Below are 24,425 nucleotides of genomic sequence, written 5' to 3'. Positions count from 1 at the left end.
AAAGGATTATTATGATGGCCCCATTCAACGCATTCGTTACATGATGATTAATGATTGATAACAAGAACACATTTATAAATACAACCTTTCACCCCTCGATTCAAATAACGTAAACAAAGGACGTGTTACAACACGTTTATAAATACATCCAGTGAAAAAACCATTTCAATGGCTTCAAAACGTACTTTTGAAGCGACCCCATCGCACCTAAAAACCCACCCAGGTCATTCCCGCCAAAATTTGAAAAATGCCAGTCATCCTCTCAACACAATAGGTGCATTTCTATTGTACTAATGTCAACAATCCATGACATCGCCATTGTGTTAAGACGAACAATAGGAGACATCGCCATTGTACTATATGCGAACAATAGGTGACATCGCCATTGTTCCGGAGGCATGGAGCCATTGTTCCGGAGGTGCATATCCATTGTATTGGAGGCGTTTCCATTGTATTCCCATTGTTGTCCCCGTTACGTAAAAAATATACTACTGACCATGTGTGTAGTATAGATGTTGTATTTTATTAGCTACTTATTTTATAATATTTTATTAATTGGTTATTTCGTTTGGTTTTAGGATATTCGTCGTAGAAAATACCCTATGAGTCAACGCCCTAACCTTTCTTTCCCGCCAAACCGGCTGGTAAAGATCATTAGTGAATTTTAGCCAATGATATTTTATTCTGGTGTCACATGACCATTGATCACGTCTAGTCTGTGCGACATTCACACTGAACAGGCGCCAATTTCACAAAACATCGTAAATTTATGTCTGTGACAGGTCATACGTTTACATTGCGACTAGCAGTTAAACAGGTCATACGTTTACATGTGTTTGGAATCTATTTCACGCAGAAAATGACATTCTTACAGAAGATGGAGCATTTTATTGATAAAATAAAACAAATATGTGTATTTTAAACTATATTTGGTTTGTCATTAATAGTAACAAGAACTGTGGTTTAGTCGTAGATTTACGTTTACGTGCAAACTAGACTTATGATATTTTTGTGAAATTGAGCATAGCAGTTTATACTGATTTTATCCCCGATTATTTCTTGTTTCATCTTTTCTGCGACCGTTACACAGGCTTGGCTAACATGCATGTATACATTGATATAAGTGTTGTGCACATTATTTTCCATTATGATTTAAATATTAACCATTGATAGGTATAAAATCATAATAATCTGTTATAACTATAGGTACATATGTTAATGTTTGTAAGTATTTAAAGTAGATTCAATGTATTTTAAATATATATTCTTAATTTACTAAATGTCAACCGTAAACAGACTAAACTATAACTAAATGAGGCTTTATGTTGTACAGGTAGAATAATTACTGGCATAATTATGTTTTATATAATAACGACTGTGTGTGTGTGTGTGTGTGTGTGTGTGTGTGTGTGTGTGTGTGGAGCATTTAACTATTATATATTTTAGCTTATAATATTATGTTTGTTTATAGGAAGATGAGTTGACTGGATATCAATCACAATAGACAGCAACCAGTTAGCTCCATAGCCCACAGCCAAGGTGTGTAACTAATCTATTTCTAGGTGTTTATTTAGTAATGTACATTTCTTATATCGCAGCATACGCATTTTTCATGTGCTATTAGTTTCACAAGCGTGTTGGCCAGCGCTTGTCATTTTGTAAGCTGTTTCGATGAACCAGTAGTGTATTTGTTTTATATTTCATCAGTGGATTATGATGTCCACGGATGAGGGTTTGATGTACATGTTTATTTTGATGACATGTAATTGTCCATGTTGAATACTATATAAATTAATATTTTTGGCATTATGTATTTTATCAAGCTATGAGATAGATTGGTGTAGCCTACTATAACATTTGCATTGTATGGTAACACGTGGTTTTATCAATTACAGTATATTATTTTTATATACTATTTTCAGGACCTTTATTTGTTGGTTGCTGAATAAACCGAATCCTACTCAGCATTCTTGTTGTCCTTCTTTACTAGAGGGATTTAACAGAAATGCTACAAAAGAACAAACGTTCTGTTCAGTTTAAATGAACGGACTCATTTCTGCAAACTCGGGCAATGTGACCTCATGATTTTAGTATTTTACATGCCCTCCCCGAGCAACTAAACTCACTATTGAGTCGTGTATGCGGCGACAGGAAAATATAAAAAGATGGCACAAATGTTAGACTTCTAACTAGGAGTAAAAATTTGATATCTATAATAATTATAGTAATAGTCTTCACAAACGGGCCATGTGTCACGGCAGTTCATGTATCATGCAGGTGGTGATGAGATTTGAAACGCATATTTCGCGCATGTGCAGTTAAATGCACCACGTCACGCATATCACGCCGTGCCGTATGTCATACCACACGGGCTGACCACACTTGTAACACACTATTTGTTGTCTGCGTCATTGCCTCTCGTACGGAGTCCATGGTTCGAATCAACCTCCAGGTCCTGTGCTTAGTAATGTTATAAATGTCTAAGAGTCGAATTTACGAAGCATGCGTTACTTCAACGCAGGTGTTTATGGAAACACACCACCATTTGTCGTGTCATTACTTGTAGCAGCTTAATATAGTCCGGTTTAGAAAATAGTTCCTCATAAAACAATTAAAAAAAACCTACAAAATTCTGATATGCCTTTGGAAATCTTTGTTTGATGATTACAAGTAGGTTGACCTCTGTAGTATATGTAGTACTAATTGTGCAAGTGGTATAGTGTCACTTGTATAACCGCAACACGGGGCGGTACTCCGACATGATGGCTGTTAACTGAAACATTTCATGGTCGACCTATGTTGGTTTTGTACACAGTACTTATCAGCTGAGTGTACTCACTAAAATTAGTAGTCACCTGACCCTCTCGACTGTGTTGTATTTTTCACAGAATATATTCTGATGTCACGGGGATTCTATAATACCCGTAACTTAATGAAACACGATTGTCCAAATATCTCTCCTAACTGTATATCTATTAGATCTCTCTGTAACGGGCGGTTATACCCTAATGTGGCTCGTCTAGGTATGATCAGAGATACGATCTTAAATAAAGTATATATTATTATAGCACGTTTAGTTCACTAGAAAACACAACAAAACACAATACACTTTGGAATCTGTATTAACCTACGCTGATACATGTACTGCCGCAGTAGTTAATTAATAACAACAATAATAACGACCCAGAACTGATCACTTAATTAGTTAATCTCTAGGTGTCTAGTTTACACAATATGCTAATCACTTCACCGTGACACAACACCCACACGTGTGATAATTGAGAAACGCTTCCAGGAGAACTTAATTAATAAAGGAATTACCACTCTATTCCTAACTGGTTAATTTTTAATTAACCCTTACTACTCGTTCAATAACGTGTGATAATTGAGAAACGCTTCCAGGGGAACTTAATTAATAAAGGAATTACACCTCTATTCCTAACTGGTTAATTTTAATTAAACCTTAACTACTCATTCAGTAACCTTGTAACACAGAATTAATACTGGTACCTATCACAATAAAGACAATAACCTACAGTTTACCTAGGTCCTCTAGGATGACTGGTTAAGCTTTTTATAATTATTTAGGACAGTGAGCCTACAGATTACTGCATCAGATGACCGGCAGCACCGTCTAAATAATATTGGTATAATACAGTATTAAAATATTTAAAGTCACATCAATCACATCAAGGTTATACACAGAGCAGAAAATATATATTTACCAAAGTCCCATCTGAACTAATATAGATCGTTCAGTGGACGACGTCTGTGCCCCTGGATACTTCCAAATGTTTCTCCCCGATATATCTAAAATCCTAGCTATTTATTCAAAACTCTCAGAGACAGCGAATATCGCCTGGAGGCACAAGGTGGTACCTCACCTATCATCTGATATTTCCACCTCTCCCAGAGTCGGTATATTTTTCTCTGATCGTCAGACTGGCTGTCGCCATTCGCCAAATCACGGTTGTAAAAACCGCACTCGCAGGGGTATTACGTAACTACTGGCCACATGGCCTCCACAGCTGGACTAAGTGCATATTGGAATGCACGATCGCGCGAAGGTATTACGTAACAAGTTGCCCATCGGGGCTAAGTGCATTTGGAACTGCACACAGCCTTCTAAAACAATTAATATCGCCACAGGCGAAAAGAAATTAAGAGCATGTACCGTCACACACACCCACCTCAAAAAGGATATTTCCTCTACTCTGGGAATAGGGAAATATACTACATTAAAATAAAAAGGTGCGTTAACCGACGCATACGGGCATTTATAACACATGTAATAATAAGGTGACTACCAGTAATCACACTGAGTCTCTGAGTCCCTGGTATACAAATATAATATATATAAAAACAAAACAGAAATCAAGAATGTCAACACATTATCATAATGTTCAACTTCGGGACAGGGCATCAGCGATTACATTGGATGTGCCCTTGATATGTTCAGTGGTGATTGGGAATTCCTGCAGAAGAAGACTCCATCTCAAACTCTCTGGTTGGAGGCTTTCATTAGGATGGTCCAGTCCGTCTTCATCTTCTTGGAACAGCACAGCTCCAGCACCCACGTCACTGGCACCCGCAGCTAGCTTGAAAAGCCTTCGGTACTCTCGTGCTGCCATCACGGGAGACGAGGAGAGCATCTGCTTGAGACGGTTGAATGACTTCTCGCATTCATCGGACCACTGGAACTTCTTTTCCTTCTTTTTCCGTGTCGCACGTTTTCCAGGTTTTCTCCGATAGGCATGCTGTCGAATCGGTGTAGCGTTGGGTTCCAAGCGCACATCTTGGCTTAAGGTGTTGGTAACCGTTGGAAGGTCCTGACAAATGGAAACATTGTCTTGTATCAGCGTAGTCAACTTTTCTCGCTGGGGGTTCAAGTCTGCTAGAATCTGGCTGTTGGTTAATTTTCTCTCTGCAGTCTTGACGTCATCACAGGAAATTGAGTGACTCTCAATTTGGACAGGTAGCACTGGAACTATCGGCAGTCTGTCAAAATAACCTTTTAGCAAATTGATGTGACAATACCTACTTTTCCTAACCCTATCAGGAGTGTTTATCACATACCCTGTCTCATTAACCCGTTTGTGCACAACATAGGGCCCGAAATACCTGTTCTGCAATGAACCCCGTTTAATGGGAAGGTACAGCAGCACCTTATCCCCTGGTTTAAATTCCCGACTCCTAGCCTTCCTATCAAACACTGATTTTATTTTGCTCTGAGCATGGCTCAGTTGCTTCCTAGCTAGTTCGGTCACCGGCAACCTCCTATCTCTAACTCTCTTATTCATTAATACTCCCTTGTCCATATCATAACCTGACATCTGATCCTCCATCTCACCCTCTGTTAACAATGTAGTTCGAACTGGCAACAAATTTGGATCAGCCCCCTGCTCTAGAACTAAGTCTTGTCTATTACAAGGTGAGGCCCCTCTATCAAACACAACTGGTTCATTTACCCTCTGCGGGTGGTCAACAGGTTCCACCACATTTAGTTCGTCAGTTGACTTATCTACCAATTTACTGATAACCTCATCCACTCCAATTTCATGGCTCACACACGTATCAGACAAATCACAATTTTCCTCTGGGTCTCGTGCTACCCTTCTGGCCATAGCACTAGTCTTTACACACGCAGAATATCTAATCTCATCAACCTCACTCTCTTCTATTGGTAAGGTGCTGTCTTTAATTAACAATTGGTCACATTTCGGCTGACAACACTGACTAGTCAAATCATTACCCAACAAAACTCCTATGTTTTCAACAGTCCTTTACAACACCCATAACGACTGGTCCCATCACAAACTTCGAACACAAGAAAATGTTATGTAACCGGACAACCATATTTTCTCCGGTAACTGAGGTTAAAGCCAAACTACGTCCTGTATCTGAATTTTCAATACCAGCTAAACACTCTTGCGTTATCAGCGACTGACTACAGCCTGTGTCTCGATAGATTGATATTGCCGTAGGACTCAATTCTTGTTTCACATCACAAACCATACCAGTGGACACATACGGGTTTACTTTCTCTGCCATGGGACTAACCATTAACTCTCTCACTAACGGAGCTGACCTCACTAAACCGACCACTTATGCATTATCGCGTTTCCTTTTAAAACAGTCCCCGAAAAGATGGTTATCCTTTTTACAGTAACTGCAATGTGGACGAAAGGTTCGTGCATTGGCTGATAATGCAGGTTTATCCTTACTTTGCCCACCAGGTGCATTCCTTGCCTGACTAGCTGACCAACTAGATGACTCTCCCCGATAGTTACTTTCCCGGGAAAAACCTGACTGAAATTTCTTCTTATCACCTTGTTGTATAGAGCTACCCTGTACTGCCTGAGCCTTGTGTATTAACACGTAGTCATCTGCCACTATGCCTGCCTCCTCTATCTTTTTGACATCATGATCCTCTAAATGAATACGTAAGCTAACTGGTAATCCATTTTTAATGTCCTGTAAGATCAACAACTCCTGTAACTCGGTATATGACTCTACCTGATGAGGCCATCCTTAAAAATATTTTTGTTTGTCCATTTCCGACCTGCAATTTCAAATGTGGGTAGGTCGGTAGGAAAAATCTTTTTTTTTTTTTTTTTGGAGTTGTGTGGGGTGGGGTGGGGTGGGGATTCCATACATATTCAAGAAAATAAATCATTTGAATTTAACTTACCGGTATTTGCACCTCTATTGGTTTAAAGTAAAATGTAGCCTTTTGTTCTACAGATAATATAACAAAGCAACCAGCTTAAAGTGTACTGTTTTATAGTTAAGATTAACACACTAGTTAACATATTCATTTCCGAATAGGATTCCTCTTTGGAGATCCAAGGTGCTTGCAATTAATGATAGTTCTGCATGAGATCCTTGTCTCGTTCTGCCCCGAAACTCCCACAATGACAACATATATCCTTGCGGACGATGGACGATGATGCAAAATATGCAAACTCGATTGGAGTGGTACAGCACATCTGAAGTCAAACAAATGCCTTGCCTTGAAGTATGTGACCTAAAATGCAAATAGAAGGAAAATTAATATGTGCATTGTATTATACTTTTTGTCCATTAAATATTATTACTGGTGTTACAAAGAATGAAAATTAATTAGTACCATCACTACTGAGATTTCTTCAACCCAGTTTTCCTGCTGGGCTTATACTAGTACTTGTATTTATTGCATAACAATAAATGTATACACCCATCTGAGATAAACAATGATTTCAAATTAAGATCTTTTCAATAAAAAATTTGACATTGAACTAACCATCAGCAGTTAAGATAGACCCACATGTGTAGTCTTGGTACGCACATGTGTAGTCTTGGTATGCCTGAAGGACCTGATAACAGGACTAGTGAAAAGTCCTATATGGATACACACATTGGAGAGAAACAATGATTTCAAAGTAAGATGTCATCAATAAAATCTTGAAAACTCACCATCAGGGGTCAAGATGGACCCACAAGTGTAGTCATGAGACTCGATCAGTCGCTTGAAGGACCTGGTATCACGACTTGTGAAAGAGGATTTTGAGTAGACACAGCGTGGTTTCCCACATTCATGGCTGTGAACCGTCTGCCGGACATTCTGACCAACAAGTACTGAATTCTTGCAGCCCTGAATAAATAAAGTATTAAATAAACATTGCAAGTATGTGATTTCTTGTTTGTATTAAATACAATACTATTTTGAAGATGTCTAAATCTAATATAAATACTGTATTACATCTTAAGCATTTCTTGAGTGTTACAATTAAAGAGTGGCAATAAATTGCTCTAATATATTGTTAATATTTACATATGTTTAGTCAAGAGATTAATACCAATAATCATATTGGTATTATACTGTTAATATATTTTGTATACAGTGCAATCGCATTTCAACTTTATTTTCGTGCTTATATCTTATTAAGGTCCAATCACACTGTCATGGGCACACACCTCAGCTATGTGGGCAGTCTGTTCAGGACAGTGGTTAATTGTTAGTAGATGTTAACGTGTTATTAAGACAAAGGAGGGTGTAGTGGCCTTACACCTACAATTGAGTCTTTAAATTTGCTCTGGGTGGGAGCCGGTACTGAGATACGAACCCTGTACCTACCAGCCTGTGAGCCGATAGCTTAACCACTGCACCCCCGAGGCTGGTCAAGTGCAATTTAAGCAGATGTCACTATACATAGTCTATCTCACATACCTGTTGATCTTCCGCAATAGCAGTCAGGGTTTGCCTTTGAGAAGATGGACGGTCTTTTTCAGTCGTAGGAAAGCCAAATACTTCATCAAAGGGCTTGAAGTGCTGACCATCCGAGGCAATTTCTGGGTCAGGCAGCCAAGGAAACTGAATAACTGGCGGAACACAACATGTCGCATCATTACATTTTCTGACCTGAAAAGTGTATGTGCGCTCTAGACAGTGAGTCTTCAAAAAGTCCTGATATTTCTGCTTTTTGTTCACATTCACTTGCTGATATTGTCCCTTAACAAGTTCTGGATCAATGTTCTGGATATCATCCTCAAATTCATTGATTGCATCTTTTGTAGCTGCACTGAGACATTTAAAGTTTTGACCTTTCAACTGGATCCGCTTAACTCTCTCCTGAAGCATTTTTTCCATCTCTTGGAGTGATGCAACCCAAGCATCTTCAAGTCCTGGTACAGTCCGACTCTTTTTCTGGATGTCTTCCATTGAATTGCAACTCCTCAGTGCCTGTTCCACAGCACTAGTACATTCATTCCTCGTTAGAGCTGCATTCTGAAATGCAAGATTAAGTAAACTCATGATTCTTTCTGCAGGATTTGCCCAACTGTGCCCTGGGGCTGTTCGACCAGCAACTATCATGTCCAAGCCAAGACGCCGAAAGAGAATGATGAGTGAAAGTTTCACTGCATGATATGTGACTCTGTGATCAGGACCACCATCTGTGAACAACATCAAGACTGGTTTGAAGGTACCTTCCTGTGCTAGGATATTCTGAAGTTAAACAGCATGCCTAAAGGGTGAACTTGGCTCAAAAATGCTATCTTTGAAAATAACAGTTACTTGGCCTCTGTAGAAAGAACCGTCTGGTGTTTCAGGTATCTCTACATTCAGACACACTGATGGTGTGATAGAGCCTTTTTGGCCTACATCATGATCCAAACATGAAAGAGTTGATGTAGTAGGAACAACAGATTTCTTTCCGCGCACTCCTGATGATAAGGCAGCACCCGGCTCTCCAAAATCTAGTTTTGATTTGTCATCTAGACACACAAAGGTAAATCTGTCTCGATGTTTCACAGCAAACTCATGCATATATTTGAACTGTGCTGCACAATAGTGATCATCTTGGTGTGAAGCCCGAAGCTGTCGTGTTTGCACAGTAAATCTCAAAGGCACTCGACTTTTGTAAAGTTTTGCTACTTTAGTATGAGAATTTTTTGGCACAAAAGCAAAGAGGACTGTAGATTCACTTGGTACTGCTGTGTGGGGGGAAGGCGAGATTTTACTTGCTCAATCAAGTCCCGCACAGAAATAAATCTGGAAATATGTTCAACATTATGACGTCTTTCATCAGCTGCAGTTATTGACTCGATTTGCTTTTCTAGTTCCTGGAAAAATGCATCAAATGCATCATCTGGACGGCCTTTATTTAAATGGCGCATATCAACCACCAAATCTGGATCACCAGCCAGTACTGCTTGCCGAACTCTGGCGTCTATGACAGGATTTTGATCTGATGATGCATCAAGTCAATTCTGCATATATTGCCCTGAATACATGAGATGGAATCTTGCTTCCTGCTACATTGCAGAACTTTCTTGTGAAATCTCGCTTCATTTGCCTTGTATGGAATTCTGACAGTCTGAAACCGAGGTCTTTTACAACACGACTTGCAGTAGTCATTAACTCTGAAGAGCCGACTCCTGCTGGAATTTTCCAAATAACTTTACTAGATGTTTGCGAACCACCTGGATCATAGGACAGCAAAGCCACGTCTTACGAAAGATGAAGATTGTCAAAAAATCTGTACTTTTCTTGATACTTTTGTGATCCAGTTTTACTTGAAATTTGGTGTACATCTGGATCAAAGAATAGGATTTCAAAGTCTTTTAACTCGCCTAATGCTGTTTCTAGAATTGCATACTCTGGTGCTACTGTTGTTGCTGAAGCAGGTTTGTACTCAATCCACACATTATCAGTTACCTGTCGAACTGGATAAAGCTGTTGTTGCCTAGTTTGCTGCTTGATGTTGCTCGACTTCAAGTAGGAGGCATAAGAGCTGAGGGAAGCTGCCAAGGAATTTAAATAATTTTTAAGTTCATTATTCCAAACTTGTACATAGGGCTTGCTTGTCAAACGAAATACGATTTGGCTATGAATATCAAGATCTTTTGCATGTAGCTGTGGCTTCTTTGACTTCTTTTTCCTCCAATCATTGTAGCCTTCAAACTTCAAGAACCTGAAGAAAAAAATCAATAACTTGTAACAGATGAAATTAACGTCAGACTATACATATATGCATATGCTTCTTACACTGTTATTTAAATTTGTGGTTGATTCTAATAATGACCTACTTTTCATAATAAAAGCTGAAATATGGAATCCTATGTCGAAACGTAGAACACAAATTTCAAACAGATATTGCATTATTTTATTTATCTTGCATATTTTACTAATTTCTAGTCTGGCTGATATATATTTAGTCTGGGAAACCTGTAGCTGCAACTCTATGGGCTACTACCGGAAAAGCAGCAATTATCTTTTTTATATACTTTCCCACAGTCAGGACACTACATATCATAAATTATTTTGCATAAAACATTGTTTCAACTACTATATGCAGATACAATGTTGACTGTACGACGGTTTTGGAGATCAGATGTGGTATACCAGTAATGGGACACCACTTAGGCTATTAAGCAGCAAGCGATCTGTTATGTGCACTTACCTAAAGACAGGACAGTACATACCAAACCTGATGTACCAGCCATGGGAAATTGGTTAGTCTACTACCAAACAAGCAGCAAGGGATCATTTATCTGCACTTCACTATACAGGACAGTACTTAAAGGAAACATGACACGTAACCACATTATAGCTCATTTTAAAAACAAAATGATATAAAAATAATATACAAATAAGTTTATAACAATAAAATGCGTGTAGTTATCTTAAAACGAAGAAATTACACCGATCAGTATCAAAGTATGATTTATGCATATTTTTCCGTAAGCTTTCGGAAAAAAACGGAAGTGACGTCAGAGCCGCTATACTCTTTCATTGTTTATATATGGAGTAAGGGGCTTATGATCTTTTCAGAGCCCAACAATGCCGTACTGTGCGGCCTTTGGGTGTCAAAATAAACAGTTTAAAGGATCGGGATTATCTTTTTTCGGTTTTCCAAAGGATTGTATTCGAAGAAAGGCGTGGATATTTTATTGCAAAAGAAAAGATTGGACACCAACGCCGTATAGTACTTTGTGTTCCGTACATTTTTCACCTTCAAATTACGAGACTTTTCCAGCAACGAAAGCAAGTTACGGATATCGTAATGCTAGAGCAAAATTATTTGTAACAGCTATCCCTGATGTTCACCTATTACTAGCACCAGAAGAGCCAAAGACGCCAAAAACATCACGAGGGGCATATGCTAAACGAAGACAAGCTGAGGTAAGTTTATCTGTTCATTTCATTTTCTTGTGCATGTCGAAATACTTCCATCCCAACTTCCAATAGAAGTGTTTGGTTTTTTTCATTATCAATAATTACACAGTAATTTGATAATTTTAGGACTTTCCTTTGACACATTATAAATACTTATAAATATTAGGGTTACCTTCCCTCTTAACGGACTAGATAATGCACGTGTACCTAAAAGAAATTACTTTTATTTTCAATATTTTTGCTCTCACCAGCACGAATCGGAAAGAGAGAAACTGTATGTTCCGGGGGAATATTTAACATGGATTTATGTAGATACAAAAATACTATTATCAATTAATTCTATGTTTTGACCAGAAAGTTAATTATTGATAATCCACCAATTTACAGAATATTGTATTCATACCAAATACATCCATTTTATGAATCCAAACTGGTGTACACATACAATTAGTATTGTGTCAAAGAATTGTTCAAATACAATATGTGCTGCTAAAATATTTTATTCATTAACAGATACAGGTATCAAACATGTATTGGAATATATAAACCAACATTTGTCCAGTGAAGGATATATGGTAGCCCCACTTCCATGGCTAGTAATATTCAACGTTGGGCTAGTAAATAACTACTATTGCCATGCCCAATGGCATTTTTTGGGTTAAATGTTGCAGTTAAGTCTATTTTGTAAATATGAATATCCTGCCCCAACCCCTCAATGTTAGTGTTTTTAGAGTTTAGGTGACATATTTGATTATTACTGTTATTTAGTAAAATTGTATTAACTTTCAAGTAAAGTAGAGCTAGTAAATTTATAAAATCACTGATCCCATGGCTAGTGGATTTTATAAAAATTCTAGAAGCCCTGAGGATATAATCGATAAAGATACATGATACAAGATAAAACTTGGGTTGGGGGAATTCAAATCAATTGTGTCGTTGAGATTGTTGCTATTGTCAATCATCAACAGTTTAATTATTTATATTAATATACATTGTTGACGGTTTGGCATATCAGATAATGATGAACAGAAAGAAGAAACTGTCCAAAAACTATAATTTCTTTACTGACTGGGGTTTATATTTTGAATTCGAATTAAATCAGATTATCATAAAAATACCAACAAAAGGCAAAATATAATATATTATCTAAAAATATATAATAAATTGCAAACAATAATTCTACAGAATTAAATGTCTTGCCTACCATAAACTTATTCAGTGTCATTAATAGTGCATCTGTAGATATATATCCATCTCAATGAATGTTATTATTTTTTTTTAAACATTAAAAAAAATTAAACTTCAAAATTTTTTATTAAAATTTTTAAATAATAAATTTTGACATGCACTGGGATGAACATTCATAGATAGAACTATAAATGCAGCTTTACTGATGCAGGACATATAATTTATGAGAAATGTAGCTACATTTGTACAATCAGTGTTGAGCTAAATGCAAAAGTTGATGCTGCAGCCAACGAAAAAGTAATACCTATACTTCGTCTATACTTCGTCTGTTTAGTTTGTACATGTATTGTAAAGATAAGACAAAAATCACCAGACTTAGCAACTTCAGGATAACGATGTTGTTGACAACTGGTATGGTTACTGGTTATAAAACTATATTATATGAATATTGTATGAGAAGTTTATTTTTGCTCGACAGTTCAATTAATTAGGATTTTATGAACTTATTTTGATAATGAAAACACTTAAAACCAGTAAATATAATTGGTTTCATAAATTAACATTGTTTCATCAGTAGTATTTGATATACATATCATTTATTAGTTGTTTAAGTGAACTGGACAAAATGTCACGTCCTGGCTCGTACTGAAATTTTAAAAAGTAAATATTACATCATACAGGATATTTTTTTAGTAATTTGCTATATGGCATTTAGAAATAGACTGGATATTGTATTAAACAGTGTATTTCAATAAGCAAACATTCTACCAGGAGAGTAGAGTTTTGGAAAATAACTGCAGTGTTAAAAAAGTGATGTCCATTTTTGTCACGTCCTGGCACATTTTACTTTTCACTTTATAAGTCTTTTTTTTTTTTTTATACGAAAAATGAAATTAGGCCTGACATGCTTATACTACTATATGTAATGAATCCGGGTCGTTTCGCCCTTATTCTTATTCGCCCCCGAGTCGTTTCGCCCTTATTCCCGTTCGCCCCGAGTCATTTCGCCCTTAGAATGAGTCGTTTCGTCCTCCATTATGAGTCGTTTCGCCCCTATGTATTGGGGTGGTCCGAAACAAAATGTGGACAACTACAATAAATTGCTCCTACCTTAATTACTCATTATACTACAAAGATATATTTGTTTAATACCGATTCTATTCGAGATCAAGAAAAGGCCCAAAGAGGCCCAAATTCAAGTAATCACATAGGCTACTCATGCTAAGGATGACCTGCTAATTAAGCAGACAATCCCCTGCAAGGCTATATTGTACCAGGAGTAAATATCCCTTCAGATTCTTTTAACTGCTAATTAAGCAGATAATACCCTGCAAGATTCTCTTGTACTTTCAGTTTCTCCGAGCTGCTAATTAAACAAACAATAGACTCGCTCAATGATTACATCTACTACAATGAATTGCATTAAAATTACATTTTGTTATAAGTTTAAAACCAAATACAAAGACATAAACGCACTCTTTAAACTACATGACATCATTTTGTGTTTGCCAAATCGTGATGTCATATTTAGTACCAACAAGGTAATTGGTTTGGAAGCGTCAAATTATCCAATAATACTGTTCGATAAACCAATGCAGAATATTTCTCACTGAGAAAATATGAAAAATATTTCCCGCTACGAGTGACCTCTGGGGTAATAATAGCAAATATCTCTCACTTCTCTGTAAACCGTAAAGCAGCATTCTCGTTAAGAGATGGGTCACACCCAAGTGTCAGCCCTACAATAATCAGAACATACAAGACTGTAGTCGTTCTGATTTAGGTATTCGCACAGTACGGTTTGATTGCATACGACAAGTTGTGCAACTAATCGCATAATGAGAACGCCCAATACCATTCTCCAATAGGTAACAAATAGCCATACATGATACAAATATCAGATGTTCTCCAATATGGTTGTTGATATACAATATACATTTAATTTTCAGACTGCATCTTGCTGCTTTCCATTATAACGAAAATGGAAATAAAGCTCAAGTCGTAACAAAGGATGGCAATCTATGTTGGCGATTGGTTTATCCCAAAGCAAAGAAAGGAAAGGATGCGGTCATAAAAGCTGTGAAGGAATCCTCTAGCTACAGTAAGTAAACACTGCACAGTAATAATATTTGGTACATTAAACTACATATATATTATAGATTCAGGGTGAGATAGTAGAGTATTTACCTCAACCAGTGTTATTCCCCATTCAGACAAATGCTGTATGTCTATTTGCCACATACTGTACTGTTTACTATCTCATATATGTGAAATTGCATATAAAGTACCTGCTGCAGATGATAAATAATAAATGTAGCCTTTGTGATAGTTACAGGTTCCTCCCAAGATTATTAGATCTTCGACACAGAATACTAGTAGCTATAGTATAAAATGTTGGAGGTGTGCTCAAATATACCATTATTATATTACAAGGAAGAACTGATCAACAGTATAATGCCTGTTGCTTCATTTTATATGTTTTCATATTTTTAAACTTCATTTTCAGAGTATGTGGATACACTGATGGAATCTTTAATGCAAAGACGATACCAGCTGGATAATTACGGAGTTGCAAGAACAGATGTCAAGCAGACAATGTCAAGCATGCCTGGATTCTAAACAAATGACTATCACAGAGTGGAGAAAACAGAAGCTGTGCAAAGACACAGATCACGATTCAATGCTATTTGATAAGCTGTTTATGTGATGAATATCAAGTGATGACCAAAACAAGATATTATAGTGTTATGAACATTTTTATTAATTTATTTATGGTCTAGCATATTGAAAGCCGGTGTAGATTTCTGATGGGAAACTGTCTCTAATCTTCACAACAACACATGCAGGAAGCACACGGCGATTTCTTTGACCAATCCATCTCGCAAATCGTCTATAAGCAACATATCTGTAAAGGAAGAAACAGCAAAGAAATTGTAAATATTCAATACATCATGCATATTTTATGGAAACATTACTGTTTCAATGTGTTTGCATCAGATGATTGTTGTTCTAATAATTATCTTTAGAAACTAAAACGTGACCATGTTTAATTGTTTATTAAATAAAGGTCATTTTGTGAGGGCACATGTACCTTGAAAATATTGGCATTTAAATAATATCACATGACTTTATATTTTTATGTGTACAATAGAGCTATTCTAGGAAATGCATTAAAAAAGATGAAATTGTATGCTAAACTATGCCAGGGTCTACTATGCTACATTTGACCATTAATTTTTACTGTGTCAAATGGATACAATTATGTAAATTGAATCAGATTGTTCTTCTTACTCGTGAATGGGATCATTGTCATCGAGTGGTCCGTCCATACGAACATAGTCCAACATGGCCAACTCCAAGACATGCATGTTGAGGCAGTTTACAATAAATCCCTCGTGCTGTGACACACACTCAACATCTGCCATGTCGGCCTTGTATCTAGCTGCTGGCACCTCCATACAACATAGGCATTCTTCTACAGTGGCCATCAAGGCACAATTACCACAGTCACACCTGAAACAAACATGTATTTATTAACCAAAAGTGAAGGAAATGGATTGTATTCTTAAAGATGTCATGAATATTTATTAAAAGTAACTGACCTACTTTTCTTTCCAACTTTTTTCTCCACAAAGACAGCAGACCCTAGTTTTATTAAGTACATAATAGGTACTACATACACTGAGAAGATCAGAAACACATTGGATGTTGAAAAATAAATAATATGAGCAAGTTGTAAGCAGCATTTTGTAACAATGACTTGATAATATTAATATACCATAATCCCTTTTACGATTAAAAAAACACCCCGTTATTGATAAATAGTAGATGTATATATTTTTTAATGTTTTTATTTGTAATGTGTGTTGGTTTTTTATTATTATTTATTGTAAAATACTTATGGAAGGCCTTGAAAAGAAATTGTATGTTTCTGGAAAATCAAACCTACCAAGAAAAAAGGCTGGCTTTTATTTTTGATTTGTTAAAAAATGTTTGTGAAATGAGTACATGTACATATGAAACACTTTATCTGGACGAACAAGGATGAATGTAGTTATTAATAGCTTGTATTTGTACAAATCTGGTCACTTCTTCCCCTACCCATGAAGAAAATAGTTGACAGGGCTTTAGATATCTCTAATTTGGACACAACAGGGATTTTTTTTTAAAGTACATCAAGGTCTTATAATACTGTAATGTTATTTCAATTACTGAAGGGCCGGCATGTTGTACTTAATTTGAGCATGTTTATGTTGGGTATACTTATTTGGAGTAAAGCATTTATCACCTTAGCTTCGTTGCAATCTAAAGCCCAGACTTCATAGGAATATGATATTAATTCTTTAGGGATGTTCCACAATTGATCCAACAGGTGGGAGAGCACAATAACTATTTTACACTTGGTGATGTATAATTTTCTATGCATACATGATTTAAGCATATTTATTTTGTGGGTGGTGGGTATCTAAAACCGGACACCCTCCATCTTTCATGGAACAGCCCTTAGTTAATTACGCGTGTTTGTGTGTGTGTGTGTGTGTGTGGGGGGGGGGGGGGGGTAATTAATATTTATATACATGTCCAAATAATAAATTATTATTTTATCATCATTTGTTATTATTATTGTTATTATTATTTTATCATGACCTACTGAAAACCAGAAATGCCTGCAAACATCTTGAGGTACTAGTATTCTTTGAATTTGCTTCTTCGGCAATTGAAGTAAATTAAACAATGTCACCATTTTTGGTGGGTACACTGAGGTGGTTTGATTCTCGGGTAAGCACTCAAAACTAACTTAATACTCCATACCCACAAGCTGTTTGAGCACTCAAAAGTAAAATGAGCACCGATATTACAGCACAGAGGTGGATCCAGTCATTACAACATTTTAAAAAGGATTCGTGAGTTTTCAGATGGCAAATGATCCGAGTTTCCAAAGGGACTGAAATCTCTAAAGGGGTTTGGGGGCATTGTGCCAGAAAATTATGAAATGTGTTAGCAGGGCAAATTAGTGTTATATTGTGAATGTTTAATTTGAAGAAAAAAAGAAAAGAAAAAAAAGGACATTCAAATTGATGCAAACTGGCCAGGATTTTATATTGGAGTGGGGAGGGGACCTACAATATGTATGTGTGTAATTATTTGTAAAAATGGGTGGGACATAACCCACTGGTCTCATGCACTGTCGGTTTAGGATTGCCCATTGGACTACTTCTCTTTCCATCCATCCTTAACCAATGTCTGACGTCATATAACCGTAAATAAAATATGTTGAATAAAACACTTCTTTCTTTCCATCCAGTACACCATGACTCGTATATCAAGGACTGTAGTATGTGCTATCCTGTCTGTGGGTTGGTACACAAAGTTCACTTGCTACTAATGGATTTTTTAAAATTTATTTGTCATGTAATTTAGTTTGCATGGTGAGGGGCCCCCGAACCTGAAGTGCCCAGACCCAACCCAAGGTCTATATTCCGGCTCTGCCTTAATAACTGTAAAAAAAAATGACCATATGTTTGATATCCAATAGGCTAGCTGATGATTAATAAATCAATGTGCTCTAGTGGTGTCGTTAAAAAACAACTAACTTACTTTAAAAAAAAAAGGTTTGATAAGAATGGGGTGGGGCATGGCCTCCCTCTCCCCACCCCCGTCTCTCTGGCGTAGCCAGAATTTTATATATTGGGGGGGGGGGGGGGGGGGGAGAGAGACACTGAATACATGTATATATGATTTAAAAATAAAAAAACCCTAACAAAAGCAACAAACGATGGGGTGGGGAAAAGGCTTTCTTTCAGAAAAATTTAAATTGTAAATAATTTCAATTTGGGTTCACGTAAGAACAAAAGTAAATGTTTTGGGACTAACAAAAATACTATTGTTGTGTGCAATTTAGAAAACAATTGTCCTATAACAGTATAACTTATATAACTTAGGCCCTATACCGTATACGTGGTCGGACACCGTTTGAAGGTTCTGACAACCGACGCTGATGTCGCGTATTCATTTAATTTTCAACTTCAACAGAAATAAAAGAAGTATAATAAATGACAAACGTAATACAAAAATCGCGTACAAGCGGTACAAACAAAAGGTAGGTAATCCTACTAATAGTCATTACCGTCCACAACTTACCAGCCAAGATCGCCAAATCTGCCGTCTGGTATGGGCCTGGCACCATCGGTGTCTCCACCCTCCGACTCGCTATCCGTTTCTTCTTCCGTATCACTGTTGTTAATAAATATGTGTCTTTCTTCATTTACCAACGGCTCAAACTGATATGGCAAAATGTTTTGCGAACGAACATTCATTTTTTTTGGTAAGCTCTGCTAGTCTTGGATTCTTTGTGAGCGGTACCGACTAATGCTAAGTGTAAGGCTTTTCAGATCAAGCGTCTCGTCTCTGACGTCACGGACCACGTGATCGCCTTGCTCATTAAAGATCGGCAATTTCCGCTAAGAGCTCGTATCTGGGGTTCTTTTATGGAGATATTTTAAGTAATTAATTTTTTATAATTTTTTTTTTTAGGTGATTCAATTTATAATTAATTGTACATGGTTGGTGCCAAATATGGTTTACGTGACATGTTTCCTTTAAAACAACATTTGGTATTCCAGTTATGGGACACTGGTTGGAACGAGGAAAAGGCCAAACTGAGGTAGTTCGATCCAACGACCCAAGCTCCTCAGATTAGCATTTGACCTACTGAACACAATTCGATCCCTGGTCTCAGAAGAAAACTACTCCCACCACATATTGGTTTAATAGCAGCAATGGATCTTTTAAATGCACACCAATCATGTATAAAAGGGGATAGTATTGTAGGCCTTAGTATATACGCTTTTAATAGCAATACCTATTTGGCACTGGTGTGATCTCTGTTGGTACGTGTGTAGACCTTTCCTGAATAGTAGATACATTCAATGTACCAGAGCAGGTCAACAATCACCCCAACCTGCTTCATAACTTCATCAGGGAGAAGAGATTTTGGAAATTCTGCTCCAGATCGTTTCAGTTCCACACATACGTCATTGTAGAGTTTGTCTTTTGCTGGAAAACATATTATATATATGGTTATGATTCAAATCTGTAAAACATACGTCATTTGAAAAATCGAGTTTCATATTGCAAGAAGCTCAAATTTTGAATCACGTTGGCGATTCCCCTAAAGCGAGCGTTAATACGTAACATTGAGAATTTAGTGTGATTGTTGATCAATACGATTTGCATTATATAACATTTTCCATGTTTGGAATTATAAGAATTGAACGTTATAATTTTTGAGGTTCATGATACTATGAAACCCAAAACCTATTTACACACTTTAGAAGGAATGGCTTCGTGCTATTGCACTATGCCATTCATACAGTGTGTAAATCGGTTTTGTGTTTCATACTAGCATGAACCTCAAAAATTATCATGTTCAATTCTTAAAGTGACATTCTCTGGAATAAATCCAATAAAATCAAGTTCTAAGTTCAAATTCAAGTATAACTGCACTTTTAATTTACTGGCGAGTTGTTGCCATTAACGTCTATCATCAAATGTTTACTATACAGTTTGAAGAAAACAAAAACGCCATTTTGTATCGCAGTCTAGCTAAACCGTTCTATTTTTATCGGTATTTGACGTCATACATATGGAAGACTTGATCGAACAAGCAAGTATCTCTTGTTGGGGAATTTCACGCTTGCGATCAACCAATGAAAGCAGAAGTTCAAGTGAGCCGCTCTTCTCGTCCCAGTTTCGAAAGACACTGTTATTGACTACGAAAAGCTAGCGTATTCTATGTGGAGTGCGCTGCTACTTATGCACGAAACGTGATTGAATTAACTGTTCTAAATGCTTAAATAATAAAAAATAGTCCAGAGGCTGTCACTTTAATAAATGAAATCGTCATTTATATAGCATTCATTTCGTCACTTATTTACCATTGCTTGGCATGCAGTATCTGATATTTTCTCGGCGTTGGGGTATCCTAAAACATTCATTATATATTAATAATTTATGTACAAAGTCCAATAATTTCTACAAAAAATTGAGCATAGCTTCCGCGCACCGGGCTAACCCGCCTGGTCTGGGAGGCAATGCTCTGACAAAAACACCCCCATCCCACTGACCCATGAACAAGTTGTTCAATGTACGTTATGCCAACCATTTCCACATTTCAATGCTACAAATAGACATTTTAAACAGCGACTTACTTACAATAAATCAATGAACCAACTAAAGTAAAAGTTTTAGAACAGTAACTTATTTGAAGACTCTCCCCTATCCACCCTCTACACGTAATTCACAAAACTGTATAATGTTTTATTTTAAGATTTATTAGCAATTATAATCTTAATTTTTATTCAGGAGTATTGAATAATCATAAATACATACCTGTGAATCTACCACTTCTGACGTCCTTTAGTGGCGGTGGTTTCGTTTCGGTTCTAGCGTCCATCATCCTGCGAAATGCGTTCACACCGCCGCCGGTCAACAAAACACTCTCGTCGTTTGACGGTTCCGTAACACATCGTTAATTTCAAATTTGGCGTACTTTAAACATTTGTCAAAGTGATGCACGACACTTATTTTCTCCTGCATATTAGGATAAAACATATCTGTTCCATTCAATGTTGAAGTCAAAGACACTGAACGTTTGTCGGATTCCATCAATCGAAACAAGTCGTTTCCGCTTTTTGAACGGTCACAATGCGTATTAATGACTCGAGTACCTCATTCCAATTACAATCATCGCCGAAATCGGAAATAACATTACTGCATATAATGTTTGATAACGTCCCACAGTGTAGAACAACGGAACAACACAGTGTAAAGTTGCACAAATGCTTTCGTTTCACACTTTCATTCATGTCCAAGCGAAACGCCATTATCACGTGCACGTGCCATCAACATGCACTGCGAGATCTCGTGCTATCACGGGAAATACGTGTTCTCGTTATTGTTAATACTAAAGCAAGGCCTACAGAATTTCTAATTTTCAACGAATCGACAAACGTTAATAAAGTTTGGTTAAATATATCTGGGTTTTAAAACGTTTGCTTGACACAACTTGGTTTAAAAAAAAAAAAAAATGCTTGAAAAGAGGTCAAAAAAGATTTTGACACGGGCCGATTTTTGTGGGTCGGTCGGGTGAGGACAAACAAACTTAATTTTTATTTTCGCCTGAGACACCACCCATTTATCAAACATCCCTGCCTTCTTAGCCACAAACTCACTATAAGACTGACCCTGCGTTTTTCTCAACTCGCTATACCGTAAACGATAATCCTCAGGTCGTAATTCATACGCCCTCAACACTGCCGCCTTAACTAGGTCATACTGACTTGCTCGCTCATCACTCATTGAATTATAAGCTACACTAGCCTTCCCCTTAAACGTAGACACGGCTAACAATGTCCACTTAGACTGCGGCCAATTTAGCTGCTTAGCGGCCCGTTCAAAAAGTTGAAAGAACATATCTACCTCCTGGTCATCAAATACCGGCACTGATCTATACGCCTCCGACATGTTAAACCCATTTCCGTCTTCCCGTCTAACTTCTTCAGTATTCAACTTTAACTCATGTTCCACTTTTAATTTTGCTAACTGGAATTCTCTATCCCTATCTCTATCTTCTCTATCCCTCTCTTCTCTTTCTCTCTCTCTCTCTCTCTCTCTCTCTCTCTCTCTCTCTCTCTCTCTCTCTCTCTCTCTCTCTCTCTCTTCTCTATCCCTCTCTTCTCTTTCTCTATCTCTATCTTCTTTTTCTCTATCTCTATCTTCTCTACCTCTATCTCTATCTCTACCTCTATCTCTCTCTCTCTTCTCTATCTAATGCACGTTCTTCTCTTTCGTACTCAAGCTTTTTAAAAGCTAATAGCAGTTCCACACTTAACTCATTTATCTCTATCTCTGGAACAATCTCACTGTCTTCCATAACAGGACTATCACCAAAAACTTCCTGGATAATAATTGTCCTATCTCCTAATGTTTTAGCTGATGTTAAATCAATTTCCTGCTCACTCACGATTTCAACTAACTCGGCCTTACGTGCTCGCTTAATCTCCACTAAACTGAGCGTAGGCCTATCCAGCAAATTCTTATCCATGTTTAGATATGACGCACTTATTATTAATTAATTTTCTAGTGAACAACGTTGCTACTTCTGGTAATTTGTAAAAATAATTGATAAAGCCCCCATTTACAAACAATTCTTTTTTTAAATATGCATGTCCCGTTTCAGATCCGGGACGAGCGCCCCAATTTTCTACTCCTGTCACGGGGATTCTATAATACCCGTAACTTAATGAAACACGATTGTCCAAATATCTCTCCTAACTGTATATCTATTAGATCTCTCTGTAACGGGTGGTTATACCCTAATGTGGCTCGTCTAGGTATGGTCAGAGATACGATCTTATTTAAAGTATATATTATTATAGCACGTTTAGTTCACTAGAAAACACAACAAAACACAATACACTTTGGAATCTGTATTAACCTACGCTGACACATGTACTGCCACAGTAGTTAATTAATAACAACAATAATAACGACCCAGAACTGATCACTTAATTAGTTAATCTCTAGGTGTCTAGTTTACACAATATGCTAATCACTTCACCGTGACACAACACCCACACGTGTGATAATTGAGAAACGCTTCCAGGAGAACTTAATTAATAACGGAATTACCACTCTATTCCTAACTGGTTAATTTTTAATTAACCCTTACTACTCGTTCAATAACGTGTGATAATTGAGAAACGCTTCCAGGGGAACTTAATTAATAAAGGAATTACACCTCTATTCCTAACTGGTTAATTTTAATTAAACCTTAACTACTCATTCAGTAACCTTGTAACACAGAATTAATACTGGTACCTATCACAATAAAGACAATAACCTACAGTTTACCTAGGTCCTCTAGGATGACTGGTTAAGCTTTTTATAATTATTTAGGACAGTGAGCCTACAGATTACTGCGTCAGATGACCGGCAGCACCGTCTAAATAATATTGGTATAATACAGTATTAAAATATTTAAAGTCACATCAATCACATCAAGGTTATACACAGAGCAGAAAATATATATTTACCAAAGTCCCATCTGAACTAATATAGATCGTTCAGTGGACGACGTCTGTGCCCCTGGATACTTCCAAATGTTTCTCCCCGATATATCTAAAATCCTAGCTATTTATTCAAAACTCTCAGAGACAGCGAATATCGCCTGGAGGCACAAGGTGGTACCTCACCTATCATCTGATATTTCCACCTCTCCCAGAGTCGGTATATTTTTCTCTGATCGTCAGACTGGCTGTCGCCATTCGCCAAATCACGGTTGTAAAAACCGCACTCGCAGGGGTATTACGTAACTACTGGCCACATGGCCTCCACAGCTGGACTAAGTGCATATTGGAATGCACGATCGCGCGAAGGTATTACGTAACAAGTTGCCCATCGGGGCTAAGTGCATTTGGAACTGCACACGGCCTTCTAAAAGAATTAATATCGCCACAGGCGAAAAGAAATTAAGAGCATATACCGTCACATGTGACATAGAAATTGTATTGATCTG

At 37.1% G+C, this 24,425-nt stretch overlaps 2 protein-coding genes and 1 long non-coding RNA gene across 3 annotated transcripts in view; 1 reads left to right on the top strand and 2 right to left on the bottom strand.

Annotated features, from left to right (window-relative positions):
• Nucleotides 1-24,425, top strand: part of LOC121388214 (putative GPI-anchored protein pfl2) — a 62,536-nt gene that overhangs the window by 1,859 nt on the left and 36,252 nt on the right. The window lies entirely within an intron of this gene.
• Nucleotides 6,651-8,594, bottom strand: LOC121388216. The gene is made up of 3 exons (XR_005959951.1): nt 8,210-8,594; nt 7,456-7,633; nt 6,651-7,027 (listed from the first exon to the last, which is right to left on the bottom strand). It is a non-coding gene; the product is annotated as an uncharacterized LOC121388216 (long non-coding RNA).
• On the bottom strand, nt 15,588-19,357 carry LOC121388215 (P2X purinoceptor 7-like). Its single transcript, XM_041519483.1, has 3 exons — nt 18,989-19,357; nt 16,139-16,360; nt 15,588-15,752 (listed from the first exon to the last, which is right to left on the bottom strand). Exons 1-3 carry the CDS (start codon nt 19,162-19,164, stop codon nt 15,617-15,619), a joined length of 534 nt encoding a protein of 177 aa, XP_041375417.1. The 5' UTR covers nt 19,165-19,357; the 3' UTR covers nt 15,588-15,616.

The sequence above is a fragment of the Gigantopelta aegis genome, chromosome 14 (assembly GCF_016097555.1).
Source record: "Gigantopelta aegis isolate Gae_Host chromosome 14, Gae_host_genome, whole genome shotgun sequence".
NCBI lineage: Eukaryota > Metazoa > Mollusca > Gastropoda > Neomphalida > Peltospiridae > Gigantopelta > Gigantopelta aegis.
This window is presented reverse-complemented; position numbering and strand designations above follow the sequence as displayed.

Excerpts from the sequence above, each read along its gene's own strand:
- LOC121388215 (XM_041519483.1), bottom strand. The coding sequence starts at position 19,164 with ATGAATGTTCGTTCGCAAAACATTTTGCCATATCAGTTTGAGCCGTTG. Across the intron at positions 16,361-18,988 it reads AGATTTGGCGATCTTGGCTG|GTGTGACTGTGGTAATTGTG; the intron begins GTAAGTTGTGGA and ends TGTTTGTTTCAG. Across the intron at positions 15,753-16,138 it reads GACAATGATCCCATTCACGA|ATATGTTGCTTATAGACGAT; the intron begins GTAAGAAGAACA and ends CTTCCTTTACAG.